Genomic DNA, 27893 nt, shown 5'->3' with positions numbered 1-27893 from the left:
CTGCGCCGTGGGGGCGCCCGGCTCTCGGTTTCAAACAGCGCCAAGGTAGGCGAGTGGGATGTTCACCTTCTCCCCGCGTAGCCGCACGCAACGTTGAACTCACATCACAGGCCGAGCCAGACTTTCCGGATGGCGAGGCTGTTGTTTTCCCAGTTTGGGTGGGCGGAGTCTTCTGGCCCGGAGCCTTCGCCTCCTCCCTTGCTCTCTTCTGGAAAGGCTGGGCGAGGAGGTTGTTGTTGCGCGCGTCGAGGCGGGGCTCTCCAGTCGCCATTGACGCGTGGTTGGTGCAGCCGGAGAACGGACCGAGGTCCCACTCGTGTTTTTATTTTTGCCCCGCTCATCTTCTTGAACTCCTCCGCCCTCATAGGCAGATTGGAGGATTCCCAAGATGGGAGAAGCAGCAGCGCATCTGTTGTGGCTTCCTTGTGCCCGGGGATTATCGTCAGTGCATCTGGAGATCTGAAAAAAAAGGTTTATACACACAAACAACACCCCCAAAAAGTTGCAACGTTGCTTTGGATCTTAATCCCTTTGAGACGAAAGATCGGGAAAGGAAGGGATCTGGGACTTTTTACGACTGTCTGAACTTTTGTTCGAGGGGAAGGGAAGCGCAGGAGAGACGTGTCCGGCCGAAACTTTGTTTGCATCGGGAGGTGGGGTTTGAAGAGACCAGGCTGATGGTTGTGAATGTGGGGCAAAGAGCAAAGGTGAGCGGAGTTTGGGTGCGATGGCGAGAGAATTTGGCAAGGGTGACAATTGGGCGTTAAAGCGCAGAGACGGGTGCGAGCTGTAGAATTTGGCAGGCTCGCCGCGGGTACGTGGAGATACCGGTGCTCTCTCTAGAGAGAAACGGGTGAGTCAGGGCCGCTTGGACAGCAGGATGTGAGGCGGAGAAATTGTGCAGCCCGGCGCAAAAGAACTTGTGGAAATCTCGGTGGATGTTAGAGGCTCTGGGTTCCAGAGAGAATCTACTTTCTTGGAGACGCGGCGCGCGTTTGGCCCCCTTTGGCTACTGTAGTGGAAGAGGCTCCGCGGCTCCTGGGCGGCCCCGGGGATTGGCGAACGCGCACTTGGCACAGGTCAGAGCCGGCCTGACCTGATGGCTGCTGACGCCGGCATGAGGACGAACGGCGGCGGCAGGAGCGACGGCAGCTGCGCGTCCTGCGACATCAGCTACACGCTCCCCACGATCTCCTCCAACAAGCTCCCGGACTTGCGCTTCATCAGCCGCGGCGCGTATGGCACGGTGTCCTCTGCGCGCCACGCAGACTGGCGGATCCCAGTGGCTGTCAAGTGCCTGCAGGGACCCCTGCTAGAGAGGTAACGGTTGCGGGTGGGTGGGGTGGTTTGGTTGCCTCAACCCCATCTGCAGCTGTGAAATCGAGAAACTTTAATATTTTTTTTATCCGATGTAAAAGGTCCCTGATTCAAACCCTGGCATTTCCTACAAGAGAGCCACTTCCCGTCAGTGTGGGCTATACTGACCTAGATGGGATTTTGGTCTGCCTTTGGATAAGGCAGGTTCATGTGTTCCTAACATCTCCTCCTTTCTACAAAGGGTGGAAAGCATGGTCCTCCCCTGTCCCTTTTATTCTCAGGACAGTGGTTTGAAATAATGGCTACACTGGGATTTGGCCCCAAGATTCTCCAGTCCAAGTCAATACTGAGTGTAAGCCATTACTCAGAATTGGCATTCTCTGCTGGGACCAGTGTATTGTCAACTGTTTTGCCCTTAGCCCTTGCCTCATTCCTTTGGTTTAAAGAACCACACCCCCTCTTCCTGCTGCAAGCCTCCTCAATACAGTATTGTTTCTGCCCAGGATGAAAAGATCTGCAGGGTTTCCTCTGTTTGGAAGAGCCATAGTATGCAGAAGGTCCCAGGTTTAATCACTAGGCAAGGCTGGGAAAGACCCTTGGCTGAAACACTGGGGGGGGGGGGGGAACCGGCCAGTCAATCTGGACAACATTGAGCTGAATGGACCTATGTGCCTGACAGTATAAAGGCAGCTTCCTGTGGTTAGTCTTCTTGTTTTTATTTTAGATTGGATTTTAAACGCTGTGTTCAGAGATGGTAGTGGTTCCTCTCTGCCCTTCCCCCAAGAGCTCTTTATTTAGAAGAGATTAGAAGTCTGCATTGTGCAACACCCAAAGCAGTTCTCTCTCTGTTTACTCAGACATCCTTGTTCTTCACCCAAGTCTACACCTATATGTTTGCAACTTGAAGAGGTGTCCTATTGGAGCCAGTAATACTTCATTCTGGGAATACATAGAGGATTGGACTCTAACCCTAAACATACTTACCTGAAAATCAGTGTTAGAAATTGAGATATGAAAGCTAGGAGCTAAATGGCACCTTAAACCTAAGTTATGGGAGCAACAACGGACTGTCTAGGCACACTTTTTTATAACAAGAATACAAAGCTGAAAATGAATGAACTGAAGCTAAAATGTCATGTTCATTTTTCACATGGTCTAGTCCAGGCATGTCCAACTTTCAAGAGACTGAGATCCACTCCCACTGTAAAAAAGCTGGCAGTAATCTACCTAAGTTGTTGAGCTTTGTTAAGGGAGCCAAAGTTGTTAAGTTGTTGAGCTTTTTTGGGGGGGGGGAGGATCCAGCGATCCCACGGACACCCCGCAATCTACTAGTAGATCACAATCTACCTGTTGGACATCCCTGGTCTAGTCTTTGACCTGCCCATCCACCCACCCCCTGATATTCTTAAGAGGGTCTCTTCTCCAGTCTTCAGAGAGTGGGGAGGCAGAAAAAGGTCCTCCTTTCCTTCCACTCTGCAGTTTTAATCTGAAATCTTAGGCGCAATTCTGTGCCCAGAACTAATGAAATCCCCTGTCGCAAAATGCGCCTAGAACAATGGGAGTTTCAAACACTTCTGAAGATGGATCCCACTGAACTCAATGGGCCTATTTCTGAGCAAACCTACTTAAGGCAGGCCTACAATGCATACTTAAGTAGGCACTCTATTCTGAGTACTCAACCTTCTTATCCATGTCTGCTTAGAAGTAAGTCCCACTGAGTCCACTGGTGCCTACTCACAGGTAAGCAGGTTTGAATTGAAGCTGTATTAGTGTTGCTTTGGGCATTTTGGAACTTCTAAGCTTTATCTTCTTAATTTGACCGGGGAGTTGTCTTGCTTCCTCAGTTCAGAACACAAATCTTGCATTTAGCACTCTAGAACTCATGCATTTGGAACTCTTTACCTTTGAATCTGTTCTGATGATAGCTGCTTTTACAGCTTGGTAGCTTGGTAGCTTTTACAGCTTGGTACAAAATCTTCCCTCAAGGGACTGATTAGTCTAGGCCAGGGGTGATAAACGTTTTTGAGACTAAGGGTCATATTCCCTTTTGGGCCACCCTCAAAGGTAAAGGTAAAGGGACCCCTGACCATTAGGTCCAGTCGTGACCGACTCTGGGGTTGCGGCACTCATCTCGCTTTATTGGCCGAGGGAGCCGGCGTACAGCTTCCGGGTCATGTGGCCAGCATGACTAAGCCGCTTCTGGCGAACCAGAGCAGCGCACGGAAACGCCGTTTACCTTCCCGCCGGAGCGGTACATATTTATCTACTTGCACTTTGACGTGCTTTCAAACTTCTAGGTTGGCAGGAGCAGGGACCGAGCAACAGGAGCTCACCCCATCACGGGGATTCGAACCGCCAACCTTCTGATTGGCAAGTCCTAGGCTCTGTGGTTTAACCCACAGCGCCATCCTCGAAGGGCCACATGCAAATGGTGGGAGGGACCAGCAGCAAAGAGTGGGCAGGGTAATATGTGAATTTTACCTTTATACAGTAGGCAGCTTCCTACATCTCATGCCCCTTTCCGCCCCCCATTTCACCAGATAAGAGAGGCATGGTTCTGGAGGAATGTTCCCTGCTTCACCTTGCATATGAATCTCAGAGAAAATGTCCTAGGCGATCCCAGCTAGATGTTGTTTAACTGCAGTCGGATTGAACAAAATTCATCCAAGGCTTTATGACTAGCACTGCCATTGCTAAGGCGCTCAAAACCAGCTTATTCCCTATTGTGTGGAACTGGGTGGTTAAGCAACTCTGGGATTCCCTTGCTGACCCACGTGACAGCAACAGCACTGACCTGATCCTCTCTGATATGCCAGCCTGCTGGTTCCTCAAAGACTCGATTCCCCACCCTCGGCTTCTCCACATGCACACCACCAGCAGCCCTGGCCAATACAAGCGCAAGGGTTGTGGACATGATTCCTGACTGCATGGCCCTGCCAGGAGCTTGAAGCACTAGCCTAGGATCCACAGGTGGCAGAGAATTGCATGCCCTCAAGTGAGTGGGCTAGCAAAGAAGAGATGGGGTTTTTCCCATCCCTTCTGAATACCCAGCATAGAAATGCAGCAATTGCAATTCCTCCTCTGCCAGCCCCCAGCAATCTAGTAATTCTTTATTTTTTGTAGACTATTAACATTGTTTGGATTACCTATAAGGCGTTTTTGAAAAAAACGTGAAGCAAGTACAGTGGTATCTCAGTTTACGAACAGTCCTGTTTACGAATGATTCGGTTTATGAACTCCACATAACTGGAAGTAGTGTCCCGGTTTGCGAACTTTACCGCAGTCTAGGAATGGAATCTGAATGGTAGAAGGGCACCAGAAGCGGGAGGCCTCATTAGGGAAAGCGTGCCTTGGTTTAAGAATGGTTTCGGTTTAAGAGCGGATTTCCGGAATGGATTAAGTTCGTAAACCGAGGTACCGCTGTAGTTGTTAAGTCTGTTTGGGCTTGAGGTGGGAATATTATTGTTTATCTGGTTCTTTTGCTATGGTTGCTTTGCTAAAGTTATTGCATTCTCTGCACTGCTTATATTGGACGTTTTAAATAAATTTTATTGTAAGTCACCTGGAGACTTTAGCATGGGGCAACTCATACATTTAATGACTACTAATAAACTAGGGGGAATCTAAATAGCTGATCCTGGACGGGATGGTAATTTAATAGAAGCTATCTTGTAGCTTTTTGTGGAGAAGGTATGTACAAAAGTACGCTGTATATTAATTGACCCTCCTTGATGACTGTGAGAAACCTCAGAACAACACTCATCTAATTAAATGGTTCCTACCTGACTCACCTCTGATGAGTCAGTTCAGCTTAATGTGCCTAGTCAGTCACACACATTTCACTGTGATGTAGTGATTAGAGTGTTTGATCATATCTCCACCATACATTTAAGCCACATGGCTTCCCCATAGAATTCTGAGAACTGTAGTTTAAGGATGCAGATAATGGTAGCTGTTTGAGAGGTAAATGAAACTACCCAGGATTCTATGGGGGAAGCCATGTGTGTTGAATGCATCATGCAAATGTGACCTTAGCCTAGATCTTTGGAGACCAGGATTCAGATCCCCACTGAGCCATAAATCTCGCTGTGGTGACCTTTGGTCATTCACTGTCTCTTGACCTAACCTACTTTATAGGGTTGTAGTGAAGATAAAATGGGGATGGGGAAAAACAACATATGCCACGTTGAGCTCCTTGGAGGAAAGATGGGATATCAATGTAATAAAAAATAAATACAGTATGTGACAATAAATCAAATATGTACCTACTGTATTTATGCTTTTGAGGTGCAGAGTATTTAATATTCTTTTTAAATTAAGCTAGATTATGGGTAGCTGGAGTCATATAAGGATGAAATGAATACTCTGAATTATCAGGCACTTGCCTTTTTAGATCTAAGCAAACCACAGTCCGATTAAAGACATTTTGATTGAGCTATGATATGATAAACATAGTTTTTGAATTTGCATGTAGGGGTAATATTTCTGGAGAGGTATATACTGAATAATCCTGGGCATATTTTTAGTACATTTTCTTTGGTAATCAGTTCAGTGTTGTAGCTCTATTAATATCAGGGTGCAAAAAATTGTACCCTCCCTATTGCAAGACATCCGGTCCCCATCTAGATGGAGTATTTCTTAAATTGTTATCATATACTGTGTTGTGCATACTCCTTAGAAACCGCAGACCAGGGCCTTTAGGACTTCTGCAAAACACATGGTGAAATTAAAACCCTACTTTGGGGAAGTGTCTAATTTGACTGCATTTGTAAATTCACTTCTGGCTTGTATGACCAGATGCTGAGGAAGGCGGAACTCCTGCGCCTTCCTTAACTGCAAGGAGGAAGGAATTCTTCTTATGCAATAATGAGAAGAGGTTGCCCTGTCCTTCTCTCGGACACCATAGTTATGGCCCAGATTTCTGTATCACTGTCAGAATACGCCATCCAAATCTCTCCTGCTCCATTAAAGGCATCACCTTTTATCCTGATGTCCAGACCTGCCTCTTAAATGACCTCCATGCAGGGGGCTGCAGGTTTTATTTTATTTGTTCATTACATTTATCTCCCACCCTTTCCCCCTAGGAGCTCATAGTGGAATGCAGTGGTTCTGCTCCTCCCCATTTTATCCTCACAGCTGAGTACAGATTTGAACCCTGGTGTACATAGGTGGCCCAATATAAAGAACACAAATTATGTTGGGCAATATGGTTCCAGCACTGGCGATTCACAAATGCCAGTAGTGGGGCCTGGTCTCCTCTAACCACTGGCAAAGAACAGCATTTGGTAACGCTTTCTGGTCAGTTGGCTGCCACTCCTTGCTATGATACAACTTGGTATTCGCTTGAGAGTTGGTATTAAGCTCTTGAGGAGATACCAAATGTTGTAACCCACCTTGTGATCTTTGGATGAAGGGCGGTATATAGATTTAACAAATGTATAGATCCCTTGTACCATCCCAGGGGCCTAGTTAGGTCCTATGAGTGACAGGGGACTGTCCTGAAGTGTGAACTGGCAACATAACTTATAGCACAACTGGGTGTGGCGAATGTGCACATGCCTTTCAAGACTGCGCTTTCGCTGAGGTGGCAGCATGGATAATGGGGAATGACTGGGATTAGGCGCTGTTTACCTCAACACTGAAACTGATGCAAAAGGTTGCATCCAAAGTGACTCCTACACAGAGTAGGTCCATTGAAATTAAGGGGCATGACTAACTAAGGACCACTCATTTCACTGGGTCTAAAAAAAGGGAAAGGGAAAGGATCCCTGGACGGTTAAGTCCAGTCAAAGGCGCCTATGGTGTTGCGGCGCTCATCTTGCTTTCAGGCTGAGGGAGCTGGCGTTTATCCACAGACAATTTTCCGGGTCATGTGGCCAGCATGACTAAACCACTTCTGGCACATCAGAACACCATGATGAGTGCCAGAGCACAGGGAAATGCCATTTACCTTCTCACTGCAGTGGTACCTATTTATCTACTTACACTGGCGTGCTTTCAAACTGCTAGGTTGGCAGAAGCTGGGACAGAGCAACGGGAGTTCAGCCCATTGCGTGGATGGGTTTATATTGTGTATAACCAAGGACACACTCACACTGCAGATTTAAACTGGTTCAAAAATCAATCCCTCTTCCCAAGAAACTCTGGGAATTGTATTTCTAATAGGGGGATAAAAGTATCCCAAGAATTCCCAGAACTCTTAGCAAGCTGTAGTTCCCAGGATCCTTGGTTTGAAACCATTGTTCTGTTGAAGTGATATAAAATTTATCTTAAAGTATCGTGTGACTGAGCACCATTCAAAATTTACTGGCTCCAGGTGTATATTGGCCACTTGTGACCAAGTGAAGATGCCTGGGCACCAAGATGTCTCCTGACAACTCCACCATCTAGAGGTGCATGCCTGGGGATCCTTGGATCTTGCCTGTCTTCACACACTAACAACACATCCTGTAGAATTCTATCTGTTGTATTTTATCTGCACAATGTGTTTTATTGTTCTTGTTACAGTCTTGAGAAGATGGCCACAGTCTGACAATCCAGCAGGTAAAGACATCTGTCTCTAGGCCAGCCAAGAGAGTGAGCTAAGATTTTGGATTGCTAGTGAGCCTGTGGTTCTGGGTTGCAGCATACAAAACTGGAGAAGTTGGGACAGTAGGGATGAGGAAACTATGGTCCTTCAGATTAGCCATACTGGCTGGGAATGGTGGGCACTGGAGTCCAGCATCTCCAGCCCTTCCATAAAGGAAGAGGAGCAGAAATTTAACAGGCAGGAACTTTAGAAAGAATTATCCACTCCCGTACAGCATGAATGTTCTGTGTAGTTAGACAAACTAGGTAGAACTCATTGATCTTAATGGAATATATGAGATACCCCTATTGATAGTATGAGTGTCTTGTACTGTTAGTTATGCCCCTTAGTATGCATCGTTCTTTAGGAAATATATGAGATAACACCACAGGCCAAATTCTCCCTCCTGACCTGTCCTTAGCACCGTTGACAGTGCGAAATTCTGCTGGATCTCAGTTATAATGGGTAGCTCTCTTATCAGCAGCCGTGCGTCTTGGATTAGCAGGTCATTGGGAAAACACAGGATTCTCTATGAAAGGTTGGTTGGCCAAAATTTGGGCTGTGGGTCTTTGGAACATTTAGCTTATCAAAACTGGAGGATAAGAGGAATTTCTAACAAGGAAAAAATTGACATATTTTGACTCCTTTTTTAATCTATGTGAATAAAGATGGAAATGCATAACCTCCTCCACTCAATCAGATAATTATACGGAGGGGATTTGTTTGCCAAAAGATGCTTCAGGTATTTAGAAGGGGCAAGATTCAACCTGTATAGATTTTGGATATTGTATGCCCATGTTTGGGTTTTTTTGTACCTATTGCATTTAAACATCTGCGTATATTGTTTTCTTTCAGGTCAATTTTTTAAAATCTCAGTAAGCAAATATAATTATCCAAGAAATGTTTGCAGAGGTTGTCTTGAGTTCAGATAAAAGTATAAAATGTATGTGGGACAGGAAAGAGTGTGTGGCTTTGAGATTTTGGTGGGAATTATTTTTTTTTAATTGCCCCAGTATACCAGCCTCTGCTGACCAGGGAGAAACTTGATCTAAATCAAATCTTTTCCATCTAAATTCACTCTGAGTAAATAATTCACCCAGAGGATGATAGGCTGATTGTTTATCCTGACAACTCTATTGTGGCCTTTTGCCATAAAGCATGTTATATTCTTTTTCTTTGAATGGGAATGGAGCCAAATGCTACAAAGATGTACTTGCTAGTGGTTGCCAAGCAGTGGAAGGAAGGCAGGGAATATTTGCAGGTGTGTGTGATGGAGAAGGAGTGGCTGTTTGTGCTTTAAGGTAGCTCAATGAAGGAAGAATGGTATAGCACAATTCCGAATATTAGGTTCATCTGGTTTCTGAATTTTCAGCATTTATTGATCACTGTTACCATAGCTGCAGGGGAGGGTGCTGTAGGCAGTGTAAGTTGAGCTTCTCAAGTAATGAATGCTTTGAAAAAACAATATAAAAACTAACAACACAGTGAAAGTGGCAACTGTGAAAGTTAGGTCAAGTCTGAAGAAATTCCTGAAAAACTAAGGGCAGTATCCAGCACTGGATTTAGGGCAGTGCATAGGGCGCTGAACCGAGGGGGGCGCAAAATTGAGAAGGTTAACAACTGAGAAAATCCATTTGGGGGTGCCAAATTTTGGGCTTGCTCATAGTACCGAAGTCCACCCCTGGCAGTACCCTACTGAACAAGTCTGCAAGTGCAAGGGGTTTTAGCTGCACAGTGGCGCTTTCGTGTCCTCTCTTTTCCCTACACATCCCATAAATTTGCTCTATAAGGTATGGGGAACTTCTGTAACGTGTTGGAGGGGACCTTGGCTACATTTCCCTTTCAGTGTGAGAGAGAGAGAGTTTGGATTTGATATCCCACTTTATCACTACCCTAAGGAGTCTCAAAGCGGCTCACAATCTCCTTTCCCTTCCTCCCCCACAACAAACACTCTGTGAGGTGAGTGAAGCTGAGAGACCTCAGAGAAGTGTGACTAGCCCAAAGTCACCCAGCAGCTGCATGTGGAGGAGCGGGGAAGTGAACCCAGTTCACCAGATTACGAGTCTACCGCTCTTAACCACTACACCACACTGGCTCTTTTGCCATAAAGGCACACTGCCATTTCAGTGTGATGTGTGAGTAGTCTTTCAGTTCCACTTGATATGGGTGCAGCTAATTGACTGTCCTTCAAGGGAGAAGCACCAATCCTTCTTCAGACATGGTGTTGAAATGTGAACAGTGGTTGTGCAAGTCAATTACACGTCTCCCTGCAGCATCCTAGTAAGCAGAAAGTACATTGTTATTACTAATGGGTCTAATTACATATCATAGTAATTGTGTGCCTTGCAACCACATCAGAAGTTTTATTTTTTATTTTTTTTCATCTTAGGAGCAGGACAGTTTCTATCAAGAGCACAATGTGTGAAGTTTAACCCTTTCCCCTCCAGGAATTACTGCAATAGAAATTGCCTCCTCCTCCCATCACCCCACACAGTTAGCAATTATAGAGGGATTAGAAATGGTGAGGAAATGGTTAAACTACCCCCCCACACACACACACACTGCAGTCCCACTGGAATTTTTTTTTAAAAAACTATTAATTGCAAACAATGCAATTAATGCAGCATGTAGCGAAGCCATTCCAACATGGGTGATGTTGCTAAGGGCTCACTTGAAAGCTAAGCTTGCCCACAAACACAATGGGCAGCTTTGAATAAGTCATTTATTTCTGCTGAATGTACTATGTGTGGTATGATGACAATCATAGCCTGCATTGCAGCATTGTTGTAAGAATCAGGTAATTCCTAGAAATAATTTCATGCACTTAATGACATTGTTTCTCAAAAATGAGTCCAACGACAGCTGGGGACCCAAGCTCAAGAAACACTGACTTATGAGAAGCACTGAGCATAATTATTATTTTTTTAGACCAACCTAAATCAGAAGAGGAAGTGATTATTTCTCTCTAATAATAGCCAGTTCAGTACCCCTGTGGCAATAGGATTGGAGCCCAAGGGGGCAACTGATAAATAAGAGGGAAGGGAAGCATCTGAATGCCCAGGTGCATCCTCAGGTGTGGAAAAGTTTTTTAAAAAAAACAACAACCCACTATTTAAATCAAAAGAGAACAACGTCCCACCCCAAAAAACATGTTTAGTGGGCTCCAGAAGCTGTGAAATAATGAGTGTTGAATTGGAAAGTAAAACAGAAATTGGGGAGTGGGGAGTGGAAGAGAGGAATTTCCTGCTTGAGGCCCTTATAGTATTCTGAAGGGGAGCTTGGCTGACTGGCTGGAACTCGAACAGCAAATATTCACTAGTGGTGGGGAATGTACCACAACTTGTTCATGAAAATGTTCTGCCTGGCTTTTCTTTAAAATAGTGCTTCTTGAAGGCACATGAGGTCGAGGTCTGGGGCTGGTCAGTGGCTGGATAGGAGACTGCCCTCCTGAGGGTCACCACACTTACTCTGCCTTAAATTCTGTGACGGAAGGAAGGTGCATGGAAATCTGAAATTTAGCTAGCTTTGTTAATTTAGCTAAATATAAATTTGTAGTTTTAGCCGGGGAGGTGCAATTGAAAAGTGTGCTTTTAGTCAAGTGAACCTGCAGTGTGGCTTTTGGTTAATGGGTGGCTTAGGGGATTTTCACTACCTCATTCTTGCAGGACTGGGCAGTGCTGGAAAGAATTACTCAGTGCTGTGTTTTCTGTTTTCTTTTCCCTTTTCCCTTTAACCCTTAACTCTGCTCAATGCAAACCTCTCAAGGATGCCAAAAGGTGAAGAAGAAGACTAGATCTCGCTGTATTTGTGGGCGATCCTTTCCCTCTTCTTCTTCTTCTGTTTGTCAGACACTTTATACAAAAGAAAAAGTCTCAAAAGTGATTTAACAAGATAAATTGCTTTCATTTGCTGTATTTCAAATTCCTAAAATGCCAGTCCAGTAGCAAGACAAGTCCTACCCACTTCTGTGCAATCCACTTCTAGTCTCTGCAACTAGAGAGGTGGTTTGGATGTAGCACTAAGCCAAATATCTGCCAGAATGCTTGAGCATTTTGTCAGAGGCCTAGTTCCTCCTTTTCAAAGCCCTGTGAAAAATTTCACCACACGCCACTGGTGCACCATTAAGTCTGTATATAATCTAACCCGTGTGAGTTTTGTGCAAGCAGATTAGGACACATACTCAATAACTGGGTTGCTGGAGGCGCCCTTGATATTTGTTCAACTTCATTGATTGCAGACCACCTTGAATGTGATTTCGTAGAGAAAGGCCGTTAATGCATTTTTATTAATATTAATTTACTGTTTTCCCCCAGCCGTTACTTCCCTCTCACAGTGTGTGGTTTTCAGCACACTGCTTGAATGAACTCCTTCTGGAGCTTTAACCTACAGCTGCATATTTCAAGCTTCAAATGCGGTAAAACTGGTTTGTCCTTCTCTTCCTGTCCCTGCAGCGAGAGAGACAATCTCCTGAAAGAAGCTGAAATTTTACACCAGGCGAGGTTCAGTTACATTCTGCCAATTCTGGGGATTTGCAACGAACCTGAATTTCTGGGCATTGTGACGGAATATATGCCAAGTGGGTCACTGAACCAACTTTTACACAGTGTAAGTATATTGAGCCCACGGCTTTTCTTTTTTTTCCTATAGGAGTGGGGGAATTAAAGAGACGATGCTCTTCAGTTGAACCCAACTCTCTGAACACCTGAGTAGGGCGTAAGACCCTTCTGCTGGTCAAACACATATAGCGTTAGTCTGAAAGGAGGGCCTGCTCTCAGATGAAACTTGTTGTGGGCAGGAGGTCCCACTCCCCCCTTGAAAATGTGGGCTAACTTATCACCCTCCAGGTGTTGCAGGAAACCAACTCTTATCAGTCCCAGTCAGCCTGGCCACTGGTCAATGTGAAGGGTAACAGGTTCCCCAGCCCTGCTCCAAAGGGCTATTGAATCTGTGGTTTAAAGGAGCATTTTGTAGTTTGAAGTAAGTTTTTAAATAATTTTTATTGAGGTTTATTAAAATGCATAATAACAGATACATAACATAGCATCCTCCCATACCAGGTATTAGGGTTGCATATTGACATGAATGATGTTTCTTATTCCATACATATTATCCAGTATTTAATGTCCCAGGACAACCATCACAGATAGAATATAGCTCAAGCCGTACTGTTCAGGATAGCCATATCGGCAAAGATGCTTTGGAGAGTTTTTCCTTACGACCAGTTCATTTGCATAGTGAAGAAACGGCCACCACATTGCATAACATTTTTCTGGTTCTTTTGTTGCTTTTATCACTTTTAAGTTATGAGTTATTTCCCCTTTCAGTGTCACTTTAGTTTTGTGATACGGAATCATTTTAACTGTGTGGCCTTACTCCTAAATTTGTGTTTCACCATTCTCTCTCTCTCTCTCTCTCTCAAATAGAAAAATGTATATCCTGACATTGCTTGGTCATTGAGGTTTCGCATTCTTTATGAAATTGCCTTGGGAGTAAATTATCTTCACAACATGAGTCCTCCTCTCTTGCATCATGATTTGAAGACGCATAATATTTTGCTTGACAGTGACTTTCATGTTAAGGTATGAGCGTGTTTCTCTCTCTAGGGCCTGTGATTCTTTACAGCAAGGGAGGGCACATTTTGGATTTTGGGGCTCTCTTTTGTGTTTCACAAGATCTGTCAAATGGAGCCCTGTGCAGAAAACACTGAGGTTGAATTCACACCATACACTTAAAGCATATGGCTTCTCCCAGAGAATTCTGGCAGCTGTAGTTTTACCTCTCCCAGGACTACAATTCATAGCACCCTTAGCAGCTACAATTCCCAGGATTCTTTGGGGGAGTTGTGTGCTTTCAGTGTACGGCTTGTACACAGCCTTAGAATTAAAGAGCAGGATCCCTCTGAACAGCTGCTGAGCACAGAGATTTGTGAAGAATACCAGAACTGAACTGAGCTCACAGTTCTTCCACACACAAATCCATTCTTGGTTCCCCTAGCTTTTTTCATTTCAGTAGTGTCTTTGTGTGTTGTCTGCTGTTGGTGTTGTGAAATGGTTGGGCGTCAGGAATTCTTGATGTACCACAAATGACTTAGAGATCTAGCTGTAGATCTTAATCTGCTTTTTGCCACACCTACTCTGCAGTACATAGAGAGCAGCTGAACAGTTGAGGGTGAGATTTTGTAGAGAAGGAGATTATTCAAAATTACAAATTTAAGGCTGCACAAAGATATGAAGAATGACTCTTTCTCTCTCTCATCACTATAAGGTATTGCTGAACCCTAAAAGCCTGAGACTTCACCAGACAGTGCCTAAATGCTTATGAACCAATACTTGTCACTCGTGATTAGAAACTTGGTTTTTTGGAGGGGGTTTGTCATTAAAAAAATGAACTGTGGTCACAAAATTGCCTCAAGAAACATTTGCTTTTAGTGGCTTAAGAATTTGGGAGGCTTATTTGGTCCAGCTATTCATTAAGCGGCAATCTATAATGCAACTATGTTTTCTTAAGGGGAAAAAAGAACGGTTTCCATTGTGTTGGTTTGGACGTTAGTGGGTGGAGTTCAGTCTTGCGACTCGTGCACTAAATATATCCTTGAAAAGTGAAGTAATAAAGCTGTGTAAGGATTTGGGTGGTCATGCAAGGGTGTTGCACCATTTGCTGAGTAAGATTTTTTTAGAATGTTTACGGTAAATGGAACACCATAGTTGTAGTTCAGTTGTAGTTCAGCAACACCTGGGGGGGCCAGAGGTTCCCCATACCTGATTTGCATCCACCCCAGTGTATCTGACAGGCACACTGGGCTCTATATTTGTGGATTGTCCCGAGTTCCTATTTCTCTCCTTCCAGATCGCAGATTTTGGTTTGTCAAAGTGGCGCATGGTATCTATGTCACTGTCACGCGGTGAGAAATCAATGCCTGAGGGAGGGACTATTATCTACATGCCACCTGAAGATTATGATTTCAGTCAGAAAACGCGTGCAACTATAAAGCATGATATATACAGGTATTTATATTTTATTACAGAGTTAAGAAAAGATGCACACTGTTGTTTATGTTCTTCAAAAATCCTTGCATGTTTGGGCGTATTGGGTGTATCATAGGGTGTGTTGAATTTTTCAGCTTTCGAATTCAAAAAATGAGGGGTGCTAAAAGGTTGTAACATGACTTTGGAATTCAAAAGATATTTTGGTTAAATTAATATCATCCAGTTTGGGTTGGTAAATAAAATGTGTGTAAAATTGCATAGAAATGATTGCCAAGTACTTTGCAGTTATACTATATATTAATATTATTATTCATTTTATTATTATTATTATTATTATTATTATTATTATTATTATTAGTTAGGGTTAGTTAGAAGGTAGAATTAGCATTCTTTGGCTTTCTGAAAGCAGTTTATGTGCATCTTCATCAATTGTAAATTTACCAAGCGAAATGTTTTCCAGTCACAAAAATAATAGCAATTTGAATTCCTCACACCCAAAAAATATAATTTTATGACCCCCACATTGAAGAAATTTGCCAAAATTAACGCCCTAGACATGGCAAAATTTGAAATCTCCTATTACTTCAGGGTTGCAATTGCATCTGAAATTACATTAGACTCATTTCTGAAGGTTTAAGCCAGCATGACACAGTGGTATACAAATATTTTTATAGATAAATGGGTGTCAACAAATTTAATAAATAATAGTTTTGCATCTCACCCATTCAGTCTGCAGTGTTACCAATTGCTTTCCTGTGGCAGGACTGCACCAAATGTTTAGAATGGCTGCAGAGTCCCTGGAAGGATGAGTTCACACATGCATGTTTCTTCGCAGATGGCTGTAGCATCCAGTCATGTAGGCTTGCATGAGTGAGGCTACCAAGCATGCATGTCTGAATAAGCTCTTCCCACTTTCTTTTGTACTTACTTTTGCACAGGATTATTCACCCTTGAGTTGCACATATATGCAGAAAGGCATACCTCAGGTTGCAGCTGTGAAGGGCAACAGCCACTGAGTGCTTATTCCAACATAATGTTTGTGTTCTCCAACTGCCTTCAGGTTGTACCCCTTGTAGCCTGTTTCCCTCAGTTACTACATTTGGAAGCCTACCAGGCGGTGGAGTATATTTTGTCCTGGACTGATTTACATTTATGTTGTACTTTTTTTTTCTTTTTTTACTTTGAACAGCTATGCCATTATTATGTGGGAAGTGCTGTCAAGAAAGCAGCCATTTGAAGGTCAGACTACTTTCTTTAGTTTTGTTGCATAACTTCTGTTTAGAATCAGCAAGACTGGGTTTAACATGCAGCAATCGGGGGTGGAGGGAACCTGCCCCTTGAAATAATGCAGTGCTAGCCCTACTCAGCGGAGACCCATTGAACCTAATGTAGTCATCTTCATTCATTGTGATGGGTTTGCTCTGAATAGGGCCATATACAATGGGTCTTCTCTGAATAGTGTTAGATACAACCCTAATTATTACTGCTTTTTGTAATGACCATTCTTTCTCTGTTTTTCCCCTTTGGTTAAATAAATGACACTGTGAAGACTTGGAAAGGAAGGGAGGATTGGTAGCAATATCTTATAATTTAAGAGGGTCAACATTGTCTCTGTGTTCACAGGATGTGTGTGTGTGTTGTTGTTGTTGTTGTTGTATTGCCACGGCGTGCGAAGTACACATATTTCTAATAAGTGCGCAATATCTACTTTTGACAGATGTTATAAACCCCTTGCAGATTATGTATAGCGTGTCGCAAGGAAAACGTCCGGACACTGGGGACGAGTATCTTCCGCTAGACATTCCTCACCGGGCCTTGATGCTGTCGTTAATGGAATCCGGCTGGGGGCAAAATCCAGACGAAAGACCTTCTTTCTCAAGTGAGCTTCACCTTTTGCATAGCAGGGTAGGGAGCTTGGCAGGCATCACTAAACTCTCCTGCTGCTGCATAATCTCTGTTAATTTCATTGAAGCATAACTATTGCCCTCCACATAAGCCCCTCTTGGCAGTGAGTGTAAGCTGTGTGCCGGCTGTGTGATTAGGAGATTGCTCAATTTAGGCTGTGTACTCAGCATGCATTCAAATCACATGGCTTCCCTCAAAGAATCCAGAGAACCATGGTTAGAAAGTTGGACATATAAGCTAGGCACCAAATGCTTAAACCTTGGTTACGGTCGGCACAGCAGAATGTCTATTTGCCATGGGGGTGGATTAGATGACACTTGGGGTCCGAATCCCCACGACGGGGTGAGCTCCTGCTGTTCAGTCCCAGTTCATGCCAACCTAGCAGTTCAAAAGCACACCAGTGCAAGTAGATAAATAGGTACTGCTGCAGCGGGAAGGTAAACAGCATTTCCATGCGCTCTGGCTTCTGTCACAGTCCTCTGTGTGCCAGAAGCAGTTTAGTCATGCTGGCCACATGACCCAGAAAGCTGTCTGTGGACAAAAGCCGGCTCCCTCGGCCTGAAAGCAAGATGAGTGCCGCAACCCCATAGGCGCCTTTGACTGGACTTAATCATCCAGGGGTCCTTTACCTTTGCCTTTTTACAGTTCTTTGATTCTATGATCTCACTTTGCTTGACTGTAGCTTGCTCTTACCATTCACTTGTCCCAGTATGCGAGAAGGAGAAACACACACAGTGGAAATGGAAATAGTTTTAACTGTGGACTAAGGTAGAGGTTTTTAAACTGGCTGGGTGGAGATGTCTGACGTCAGCATGGCACCCAGAAATCTCCACACTTGGACCTGCACCAGAAGCAAAATGCGCCTGCCACCCAGGGAATTTCTAACACTGAAGAGAATTGTAGTTTGTTAAGATGCTGGGAATCATAGCTCTGGAACAAGTAAAGATACAGTTCCTGTGATTCTTTGGCTTATCTAAATGTATGGTGTTTATACAGCCAGAACAGTTCTGGAAGCATTCCAAGTGTCTGTGACCCCCCCACCCAAATTTGCATCTATTACAGTTACAGTGTATGATTTGCATGAGTTATGTGAATGCCAGAGCTTCATTTATGGTACAGATACAACTTATAGAAGACATCTGAAGGCAGCCCTGTATCGGGTTTTTAATATTTGATGTTTTATTATGTTTTTATATGTGTTGTAAGCTGCCCAGAGTGAATAAGCTAATCTTTCAGATTTCTCACTGTAGGAGCTTTCAGCCTTCTGTTTTATTTTTTAGTTTTCTGGGCTATACACCTTTTTATCTTGCCAAAAACCATCTTTAAATTTCTTGCTTTCCCCCATATTTTTTTTAAAAAAACGTATCTGCAGCTGCTAGCAAAAGCTTTGTCAGATGTTGAAATGTTGAAATAACCAGATTCTCCTACTTCCCTTCATTTTGCAATAATCAAGGCAAAAGTCAGAAAGTTAAATTTCGTGAATAATGTGGTCTTGCCTTGAGTCATTTGCAGCCTGTTCTCTGACAATTTGTTTTTCCAGATATGCAGCTGTACCATAAATGAAGCTCTGGCTTCATAATTCCGGAGTTTGTTTGATCCTTTTGGATGCCTTTTTGCCAATTATCTTTATGGAGAGCCTCCTGTTTTCCCACCTCTCTCTTCAGTCAATCCCTCTTCCCAGGAAACTCTGGGAACTGTGGTTGTGGGAGGGGAATGGAGGTCTCTCAGCACCCTTAAAAAACTGCACTTCCCATAATTCTTTGGAGGAAGTCATGACGGTTAAATTGGTATTTAAAAAAAGGTAAAGGGACCCCTGGCCATTAGGTCCAGTCGTGGCCGACTCTGGGGTTGCAGTGCTCATCTCGCTTTATTGGCCGAGGGAGCAGGCGTACAGCTTCCGGGTCATGTGGCCAGCATGACTAAGCCGCTTCTGGAGAACCAGAGCAGCGCACGGAAACGCCGTTTACCTTCCCACCGGAGCGGTACTGTCAGGGGTTCAGGAGCAGAGGCAAGGGCAAGGGAGGAAACAGAGAGCGAGGGGGAGGAGGCAGAAGAAAAGATGAGTGATGACGACGACCCGAGATCTCCGAGTCTTTCCAGTGAATCAGAAGATTCACAGAAAGGAGCACCAGTGGCCAGGGCAAGGGGGGAGCCTAGGGGGACACCCCAGGAAGATAGAGCCAGAGGGGACTCAGAGGGGAGCAGTTGGAAATCGGGACCAGCGTCACCGCCAGAGAGCAGGGAAGAGGAAGGGCGCCAGGGATCAAGCGCTGGCAGCTCACAACAGGGGGGAGGGCACGAGTCAGGAGTGGCCACACCTCCATCGGGGAGCGAAGAAACGGTCAGACGGAAGGTGGAAGGTTGGGCGCGCGCGCCAAGTTCAAATGCACAGGAAGGTGGCGCAGTAGGCAGCCCGGAAAGGGAGCCAGGTCCTAAAGCCCGCCGAAAGGAGGGAGAAGAGTCAGGGGGGTCAGCGTCAGCGTCAGAGGAATCCCGGAAGGAAGAGACCCCGGGGGGCAGAGGGACCCAGAGAAGAACAGTCAGGCGGAAAAGGTGGAGCAGGGCTAGGATATTAAGTTGGTGTACAAGGGGCGGAGACTCAGACGGAGCTTCGCCGATCTAACCATTAGACGTAGGGTTGTACGCAGCAGCTTGAGAATGGAAACTGTAACTCAATAAAGACTTTTATTTAATGATCGCTGGCTAGCGTGATCCTCTGTGAGCTAGGATCTGGAAGCAACTCTGACAGGTACCTATTTATCTACTTGCACTTTGAGGTGCTTTTGAACTGCTAGGTTGGCAGGAGCAGGGACCGAGCAACGGGAGCTCACCCCGTCGCGGGGATTCGAACCGCCAACCTTCTGATTGGCAAGTCCTAGGCTCTGAATGAGGCCCTGGTAAAAAATAAAAGGAGGCTGGCCAGTTACTAGCTGCCACCTTCTAGATCAGGGATCTTGAAATCAGTGCCTTGAGGTAGATTTACTCCAGCTGTAGTGGCAGAAATCCTGTTGATCTTTGTGGGGCCACTTGAGCATTGAGCATGATAGTTTCCCAGCCTCCCTGCTATTTGCCAGGGCTTGGCTAGCTGCACAAGGAGGAAGGAAGCACATAATCATGGCTGAGTTTGTGCTTCCTTAATGCTAAGTCATAAAAAGCTGTTAGAGCAGAAAGCATTTTGTGTGGAATGTAGACACAACGTTGAAAGCAAATAGCTTGCAGTGCATCGCTAGATACAAAGAGTCCTGCTTGCTTTGAATTTCCCCCCCTCTCTTAGTTAACTAATAATATTTCAAAGGACTATATTCTTGGGTCTGTTGTTTACCATATTTTTCGCTCTATAGGACGCACTTTTTCCCCTCCAAAAAGTATGGGGAAATGTGTGTGCGTCCTATGGAGCAAGTGCAGGCTCCTTGGCTTCAGCGATAGCAACGCGAAGCCTCCGAAGCGCAGAGGGAGCGCTCCCTCCACGCTCCGGAGGCTTCGCGCTGCTTTTGCTGAAGCCTGGAGAGCTAGAGGGGAAGGTGCGCACCGACCCCTCTCACTTTACAGGCTTCAGGGATAGCCGCCTGAAGCCTTTGGAGCTCAGCGGGAACTTGCGCTGCGCTCCGAAGGCTTCGGGATCCTTTTGCTGAAGCCGGGAGAGCAAGACTCTCCTGGCTAAAGCAGAGAGGGAGAGCTGCGCAGCGCCCCTTCAGTGAAGCAGGAAGAGAAATGGAAGGGGCTCCGTTTCTCCTGCCGCTTTGCTGAAGGGGCGCTGAGCAGAGAGGGGGAGATTTATTTTTTCTTGTTCTCCCCCTCTAAAACAAGGTGCGTCCTATGGTCGGGTGTGTCCTATAGAGTGAAAAATACGGTATTTCATTCCAGTCCATATCAAAAAATAAATTTATCCATAGAAATCTGGGTATTTCCCGACACAAAGAGCAGTGTAAACAGAAAGCCAAGGTAACATTGACATCCTGGTCTCCCCAGTTGCAGGAGACCTGAAAGCTGCGACTTTTACATGCCGATGGCCTGCCTATATAAATAAATCTGTTAGTAACCCTTCTCGATGCATGGCTGTTGAATATCCCAGCTCTGTGTGTGCGCTGGGATTTTTAAGCCTGCAATTTGCTTCTGCAGGGGGTTGGGGTTGGCATCCTTACAGTGTGTTTTATGGTGTGTGCCCTTAAGTCGCTTCCCCCCACCCCCATAAATGTGATTTCAAAAGTTCAGTAATTTACTGTTATAAGAGCTAATAGTATAGGACTGAATATGGTTTCTTTCCTCTTTTCTTGCTTAGGGTGCTTAATAGAGCTTGAACCCGTGCTGAGAACCTTTGATGAGATACCTATGCTTCAAGCAGTGATACAGTTAAAGAAAGCCAAAGTAAGTCCACGTTGTAACCCAAAGTGAAAATACACAAAGTGAAAGTTATTTGTCCACGCAAAGAAACAGGATGGCCGTGTTACTGAAGCTTGAAATTGTATACCTAGAATGTATCCTCTTTTCACAGTTCCAAAGGTGACTGATACAAGCCTCCTAATGTCTCTTTCAGGCTGAATACGAGTGGCGATGTGTTCATATGCCTAGCAAGAAGCCCGATGGTGAATCAATATCTCTAAATATACCTTTAAATCCCAGTACACAAGAGGTAAAGCAACCTTTTCTTTTATTATTGCCTTAGTATTTCTGTAACACAGAGAATTGTAGCATTGGAAGGGACCATGTAATATACTCTAAAGCACTTTGCATGTGTTAAATCATTTTCCTTTTGTGCATTAGCTCTATTTTGTGGGCCTTCTTTGCTCCTGTGTTGAGTGAAGGGCATGGCTGCACTAAGTACACCAGGGGTCTGCAACCTAAGGCCCATGGGCCGGTAGTAGCCCATGGGGCTCGTCTATCCACCCCATGGTGACCCCTGCCGCCGGCTCACCGCCGGAAGTCGGTGCGGGGACCAACTTCCAGGTTGATGGCGCCTGTGCACATGCGCACAGGTGCTCTTCCAACCCGGGTGCACCCTCCGACGGACGGAGCATGGACCGGCCCATCGTTTGGTAAGCTTGCTGACCCCTGAAGTAGACTGACTGTGTGATGCAAACATCTGTAGCAAGCGGGTCTCTGATGAGGAAGCCATTTAGCCTGTGAGGCTGTTTGGCTAAGCCATGCCCACCTGCGCTACACCTGACATATCAGCTGTGGGACATGTAAAGACACATCTGGCCCAAATATGGTTGTGCATTTGGCTGACGTAGGTCCTTGCATAGATCCTTGCAAGCTCTGACAACCAGCTGATTGCCCACATGGGGTAAAATGTCATTCACCTACCTGTGAAACATAGCTCACAGGGTAGGGGGAGGTGATAAGGAAGGAGCCAGCCAGACCCAGTTCCCCCCCCCTCCACCTGCAAGGGCATGGTTTGAAGGCACATTATGCATACAGTATTGTGGCTAAACTCGAAGCAGGCCCAACTCTGGTCTACATCTACCTGGGAGACAATAGGGAACTCTGAGCAGTATTCAATGAAGTTTTACACTTTGAAATTAATGGACAGGACTTAATAATAATAATAATGGTTTATATCCATTGATTGTCCTACTCAGGGTAGACCCACTGAAGTTAATGAACAGGACTACCTCAGGTTCATTAATTTCAGTGGGTCTGCTCTGATTAAAATGCAGTTGAATACCACCCTCTAGGTATACATCAAGTTGTGTTTATGTTCTGTGTATTAAAATGGGATAGTAATAATCCCTTCATAGGGCTTCAGATGGGAGATTTTGCAGGGGAGGAATGCAATGTAAATACCATTATCAAATGTTTGCTCCATATGTTGTGATCATTGCAGGACTCTTCATCGCAATGTGATAGCTACCTTTCACGAAACCTTGCATCAAAACAGTGCAATCTCCTCTCGGAAGGTAACCCCTCTTGACCTAGCCCAACTTTATATAAAATATGTTTCTCTGAAATTTTCACCTATTGCTTCTTGTCCGACATTCTGGGACAACAGACAACAAGGGTGCAATCAGACATGAGGATTATCATGTTAGTTTTCTGGGTTATAATGCTGTTCTGGTTTCTAATGTTCATTTTATATTGTGTTACCTTTTGGACAATATACTGCGATGCCGTACAGAGTTTCATTTACACCAGTGGGTGTGGCGTGACACAACAGTGGACATCTTTTGACATGTCTCAGAATTGGAAGGGAACCTGAGGACCATCTAGTCCAACCCCTAACAGTACAGGGATATGCAGCTGTCCCATATGGGGATTGCCACCCTTCCTGGCCATACCTGCTTTTGCTCTTCCCCCCTCCCCCTTCCCATGATTCACCCACAACAGTGAAGAATGAATCTCATCACATGGCATGAAACTGTGGGGATTAACATTACCCCCCAAATCCCATTATTTTCCATGTTAACAGGGTTGCGGACAATTTTTTTCTCAAAGCAACATGGAAACAAGTTGCTAAACTTTTGCAAAATTTCCAGAAGTGGCATTAATGTCATGTGACAGATTACATATAATGCAGAGATTATCAGATAAAGGAAATGTCAGAAAAGCAAAGTTAAAGTGCTTCCTGAATGCAGCCTCCATCTGCTTCGTTAAGGGATATGCAGAATACTAATTGGTTGAAGAAGTAGTAGAAATATGAAGGAAAGCTTGGGGGCCATGAAGCTACAACAGGTTTGTCCTGACTGTTCACATCTGGACAAGCTGCCTGGGTGTTCATTCTAGCTGCTACGTTACATTGTCATCATATTGCACTGAGTGAAAAAGATTGGAGTCAGCCCAGCCACACAAAACTTCAGACCACACTATTTCAGGGGTCAGCAACCTAAGGCCCATGCACTGGAAGCAGCCCGCAGAGGTCGTTTGACTGGCCCACGAGCTGCCCGCTTGTGCACTATGCTAAATCAGCGCAGTGCGGCACGGGGACTTGTCTCCGTGGCACCGGAAATCGCATCTGATCTAGCCCACAGAGAGATCTCTGCGGGAACAATCGGGCCCAGGCAAGATAAACCTTGCTGACCCCTGCACTATTTATTGAGGTACCAGTGATATAGCATGTGTCCCTCCCCAAACTCCCTCAGTGTTGCAAAGGCTCATGGGATGCAGATTCCAGATCTTGCACAGCTACAGCAAACAATCCTAGAATCAGCCTCCTGCGAGACATAAAAGGAATTCGGAGCCACATCTCTCTAATTGTTCAGCCCTGCAGCTTGGAGCAGCACCATGCCTTCGGCCAGCCCTGGCAAGCTCCTCCATTTATGGGCTGTGGCCTCACGTTTGTGGACTGTGGTCAAAGCAAAGGGGCGCATCTACACTGATGTGATTCCATGACTCAGATAGTACAAGGGTAAAGTAAAGGTAAAAGGGACCCCTGAACATTAGGTCCAGTCGTGGCCGACTCTGGGGTTGCGGCACTCATCTCGCTTTATTGGCCGAGGGAGCCAGCGTACAGCTTCCGGGTCATGTGGCCAGCATGACTAAGCCACTTCTGGTGAACCAGAGCAGTGCACGGAAGCGCCGTTTACCTTCCAGCCAGAGCGGTACCTATTTATCTACTTGCACTTTGACGTGCTTTCGAACTGCTAGGTTGACAGGAGCTCACTCCGTCGCGGGGATTCGAACTGCCAACCTTCTGATCGGCAGGCCCTAGGCTCTGTGGTTTAACCCACAGTGCCACCTGCATCCCTAGTACAAGGGTAGACGGGTCTAAAAAGCCCAGGACACAAATTTTCATGGCCCTCTAGTGGCTATGGTGGCTGATAGTAATACATTTGGCTTTAACTCTAGAGGTGTATACTCGATTCTGACCAAACTAAGCCTCCTAGAGCAAAATATAAATTCTGGTAAATGAGCCACCATAGCTGCTAGAAGGGCCATGAAAATGTGTGGTCCCAGGCATTTTAGACTCGTCTACCCATGTACACATCTGCATTGCTTGCCGGATGTGAATTTTTTTTCAGCTTTCCTATCTGGGCTGCAGAACACTGGATGCAGGATTAAGCATGCAAAGTGACTTCTGGCTTTGTTTTTGATGTGATTCGAATTCAAAATTGAAAAAAACATACAAACGACTCTGTCTTCATTACAGGTAAATATGACTCTTTGGATGAACCTCATTCGTTGATTAGCTTGAAGCAAAATCGCTCGCTGCCATCGACTATTCCATCTTACGCATCTCAACAAAACTCCTGCTCGTCCACCACAGATAGTTCTGATTCCTCAAATTCCACGCCATACCCACGTCAGCCACCAAGAAGTAACTCAGGTACAAAAGTGGAACCTTTGTTTTCCTTGTCTCCATCTCACTTTATCACTTGGAGTATTGAGTAACAAGACATTGCCACGAAGCATAGTGTGTAGTACAGCTAAATCAGGTCTCTGAACACTGAAGCATTGATGCAGCTTATGCAAATTCACCCGCATTTCCCTCTTTTGCCGCTTTGATTATGTTTCTGAGGATGAGTTTATATAGTTTTTCTGACCAGAAATGTTTACTATGCGACTGTTCCCTTTCAAAGCTTCCTTGTAAACGTACCACAAATGACTTGTACTTAACCACATTCTGAGCAACGATCTAAATAAAGTCCTTCAGACTGTAAGTTGGGGATGGACTGTTTATTATTTTGAGGCTGCTGTTTCTGCAAACTGGGGGGTAAATTGCATTAAACACCGTGGGACCTCTTTCTGAATAAATGCAGGGAGGACTGGGCAGCATATGCCTGCAAAATAGCTGGTTTGTGCATCTATTTAAACCATTATTATTAGTGTTCTGATAACTTGATTCACATCATTAAATACATTGCAAATTCAAGTGAATATGAAACAAAAAGAGGTTAAAAAGAGAAACTGTTACAGGTGGGAAAGAATTGCAGTGCAGGAAGGACTTCGAATGTACTTGTAAATGCATGTATTTTGAGAATCTGACAGATAAGCAATGGTTAGTTATCAAGATTGGAATCCTAGTCATCTAAACATAAAACTCTAAAAGAGTCTTATCTGATTTATTTGAATGAAGCTGTAAATTGATTCAGTTGACTAATATAATACTAATTATAAACATTAGGCGGACTCCTTTGCACTCTCATTATCAGATCCTGCTTAAGATTTAGGCAGGCCTACCCAGATATGCAGCTTTATTAACCATATTTGGTTTGGTTTAATGCTGGAGGTTTTCATATTTTGATAAATTTTATGTCTACAGTAGTACCTTAGTTTTCAAACAGCTTAGTTCTCAAATGTTTTGGCTTCCGAAAGCCGCAAACCGACTCCGGTTTGCGAACTATTTTTGGAAGCAGAGTGTCTGACGGGGCTTCTGATTGGCTGGAGGAGCTTCCTGCAGCCAATCAGAAGCCGTGCTTTGGTTTCCTAATGTTTTGGAAGTCGAACGGACTTCTGGAATGGATTCCATTCGACTTCCAAGGTACGACTGTACTTGGTTTTCAGATTTGGGGTATTTTTTATTATGAATATTTTGCATTGCTTTATGCAAGCTGCTTAGAGTTTTTTGTTGATTTGGCACTGTTGAAATGACACAGATAAATAATTCTGGTATTTTGAAATGCAGGCAATTCTCTCTCAAATAGTTCTGCTGCATTTTGATGCTCTTCGTATGCGTTCACACCTTTGAATCTTTCTCCCCTCTGCCCTTTGTTAGATTTTATGCTGCAGACTCTGCAGACTCTGCAGCAGCAGGAGCAGCAAGATGAAACTGTGGCTCACCAATGGATCCAAACCAGAAGAGAAGACATTGTCAACCAGATGACAGAGGCTTGCCTTAACCAGTCCTTGGATGCCCTCCTTTCAAGGGATTTAATCATGAAAGAGGATTATGAACTTATCAGCACAAAACCTACAAGGACCTCAAAAGTCAGGCAGCTGCTCGACACAACTGACAGCCAAGGAGAGGAAGTTGCTCGAGTCATAGTGCAAAAACTGAAAGACAACAAACAGCTGGGACTTCAGCCTTATCCAAATATATCTGCTCCCTGCAGATCCACATCTTTGAATTGATAAACATCCGTATAAAGACCTTGCAGTGTTTCCTAAAAGTTGGGATTCCTCTTTCTGAAATGTCACTGCTACGTGACTCTAGACTGAAGTTTGGAGTGGGTGGGTCAGGGGGAAGCCTGGCAAATGAAAGTATTACATGACACCCTTGTTGTTGTTTTTTAAGTTCTAAAAACTGCTTTTACACTGCATCTCAGTGGAGACTTCTGTATTTTGTGGATCTATAAAAATTCATAAATATTAAAAAAAATGGGGAAAGTGCACACAGCTTTACTATCTTTATACACGTTCTCTCATCTGTCAAAACTACCTTTGTGAAAGAAGAACAAGATTACTGATTTCGTAAGTTGGCAGAATTGCTCTAAAAAAGTTGTTTTCAAGCCCTCTTAATGAAGGGCAAAGCCTTTCTGCCTTGACTCGTCTGCTGTGGGACCTATACTCTAACTGCTCCACTGCTGCTGTGCATTGTGGGAGATTATAGGGCATATTCTGAGGTTCCTGGTCAGTTTTCAGAGACCTTGACCAGACGTCTTGAGCCGTATCCCATAAGCAAGAGCACTCTCCCAGGAGAACATCCACTGCTACGGCTGTGTAATGTAGGAAAAGATCAGGAACCGTAGACAAGCTTGTGTACTGAGAATGATCTTTCCCTTGAAAAACATGGTAAGTTTTCAAGAAAGGCTTGGGACTGTAAACGGCTTGGGCCCCAAATACTTGATGATACTGGTGCAAGGGGCAGTGGTGGTTGGGCCTTCTCTATGGTGGCACCTTGTGCATGGAATTTACCTTTGGGGAAATTGGGTTGTCTCCCTGCCTTTTAAAATGCCAATAAGATTCAAGCCTTTGGTCCATAATCTGAGGACTGCTTTGACCGCTAGTTGCTGCCATTTACCATTTTATGCTGTGATGGCTGTTTGAGTTTGATGGTTTTATTGTAATTGTGGATGGATGGATGGAGAGACATTTGTATTTATATATTTTACATACTGCCCTGGGGAGGATGGGGTTTAAGAAAAACCTCAAACAATAACAATAAATAAACCCCAGGGTTGCCCAGAGCATCCTTTGAAAACCATAAATCTAAAAAAAGAAAAATTAAAACATTGTGGAAGTGA

General features: G+C 44.6%; 1 protein-coding gene across 1 annotated transcript; it reads left to right on the top strand.

Moving 5' to 3' along the window:
* The first annotated feature begins 2 nt into the window (after nucleotides 1–2).
* Nucleotides 3–27893, top strand: RIPK2 (receptor interacting serine/threonine kinase 2). Its single transcript, XM_081013451.1, has 11 exons — nucleotides 3–1320; nucleotides 12337–12490; nucleotides 13309–13464; nucleotides 14732–14889; nucleotides 16061–16110; nucleotides 16589–16750; nucleotides 21056–21141; nucleotides 21311–21406; nucleotides 22601–22673; nucleotides 24860–25036; nucleotides 26426–27893. The coding sequence occupies exons 1-11, from the start codon at nucleotides 1100–1102 to the stop codon at nucleotides 26779–26781; spliced, it is 1689 nt and encodes a 562-aa protein (XP_080869577.1). The 5' UTR covers nucleotides 3–1099; the 3' UTR covers nucleotides 26782–27893.

This window comes from Podarcis pityusensis (genome assembly GCF_964106645.2).
Source record: "Podarcis pityusensis genome assembly, chromosome: 7".
Classification (NCBI taxonomy): Eukaryota; Metazoa; Chordata; class Lepidosauria; order Squamata; family Lacertidae; genus Podarcis; species Podarcis pityusensis.
This window is presented reverse-complemented; position numbering and strand designations above follow the sequence as displayed.

What these genes read in the sequence shown, in the direction of transcription:
- RIPK2 (XM_081013451.1), top strand. Translation starts at nt 1,100, where the DNA reads ATGGCTGCTGACGCCGGCATGAGGACGAACGGCGGCGGCAGGAGCGAC. An exon ending in TGAACCAACTTTTACACAGT is followed by an intron (nt 12,491 to 13,308) that starts GTAAGTATATTG and finishes TCTCTCAAATAG; the next exon opens with AAAAATGTATATCCTGACAT. An exon ending in TACAGTTAAAGAAAGCCAAA is followed by an intron (nt 21,142 to 21,310) that starts GTAAGTCCACGT and finishes TGTCTCTTTCAG; the next exon opens with GCTGAATACGAGTGGCGATG.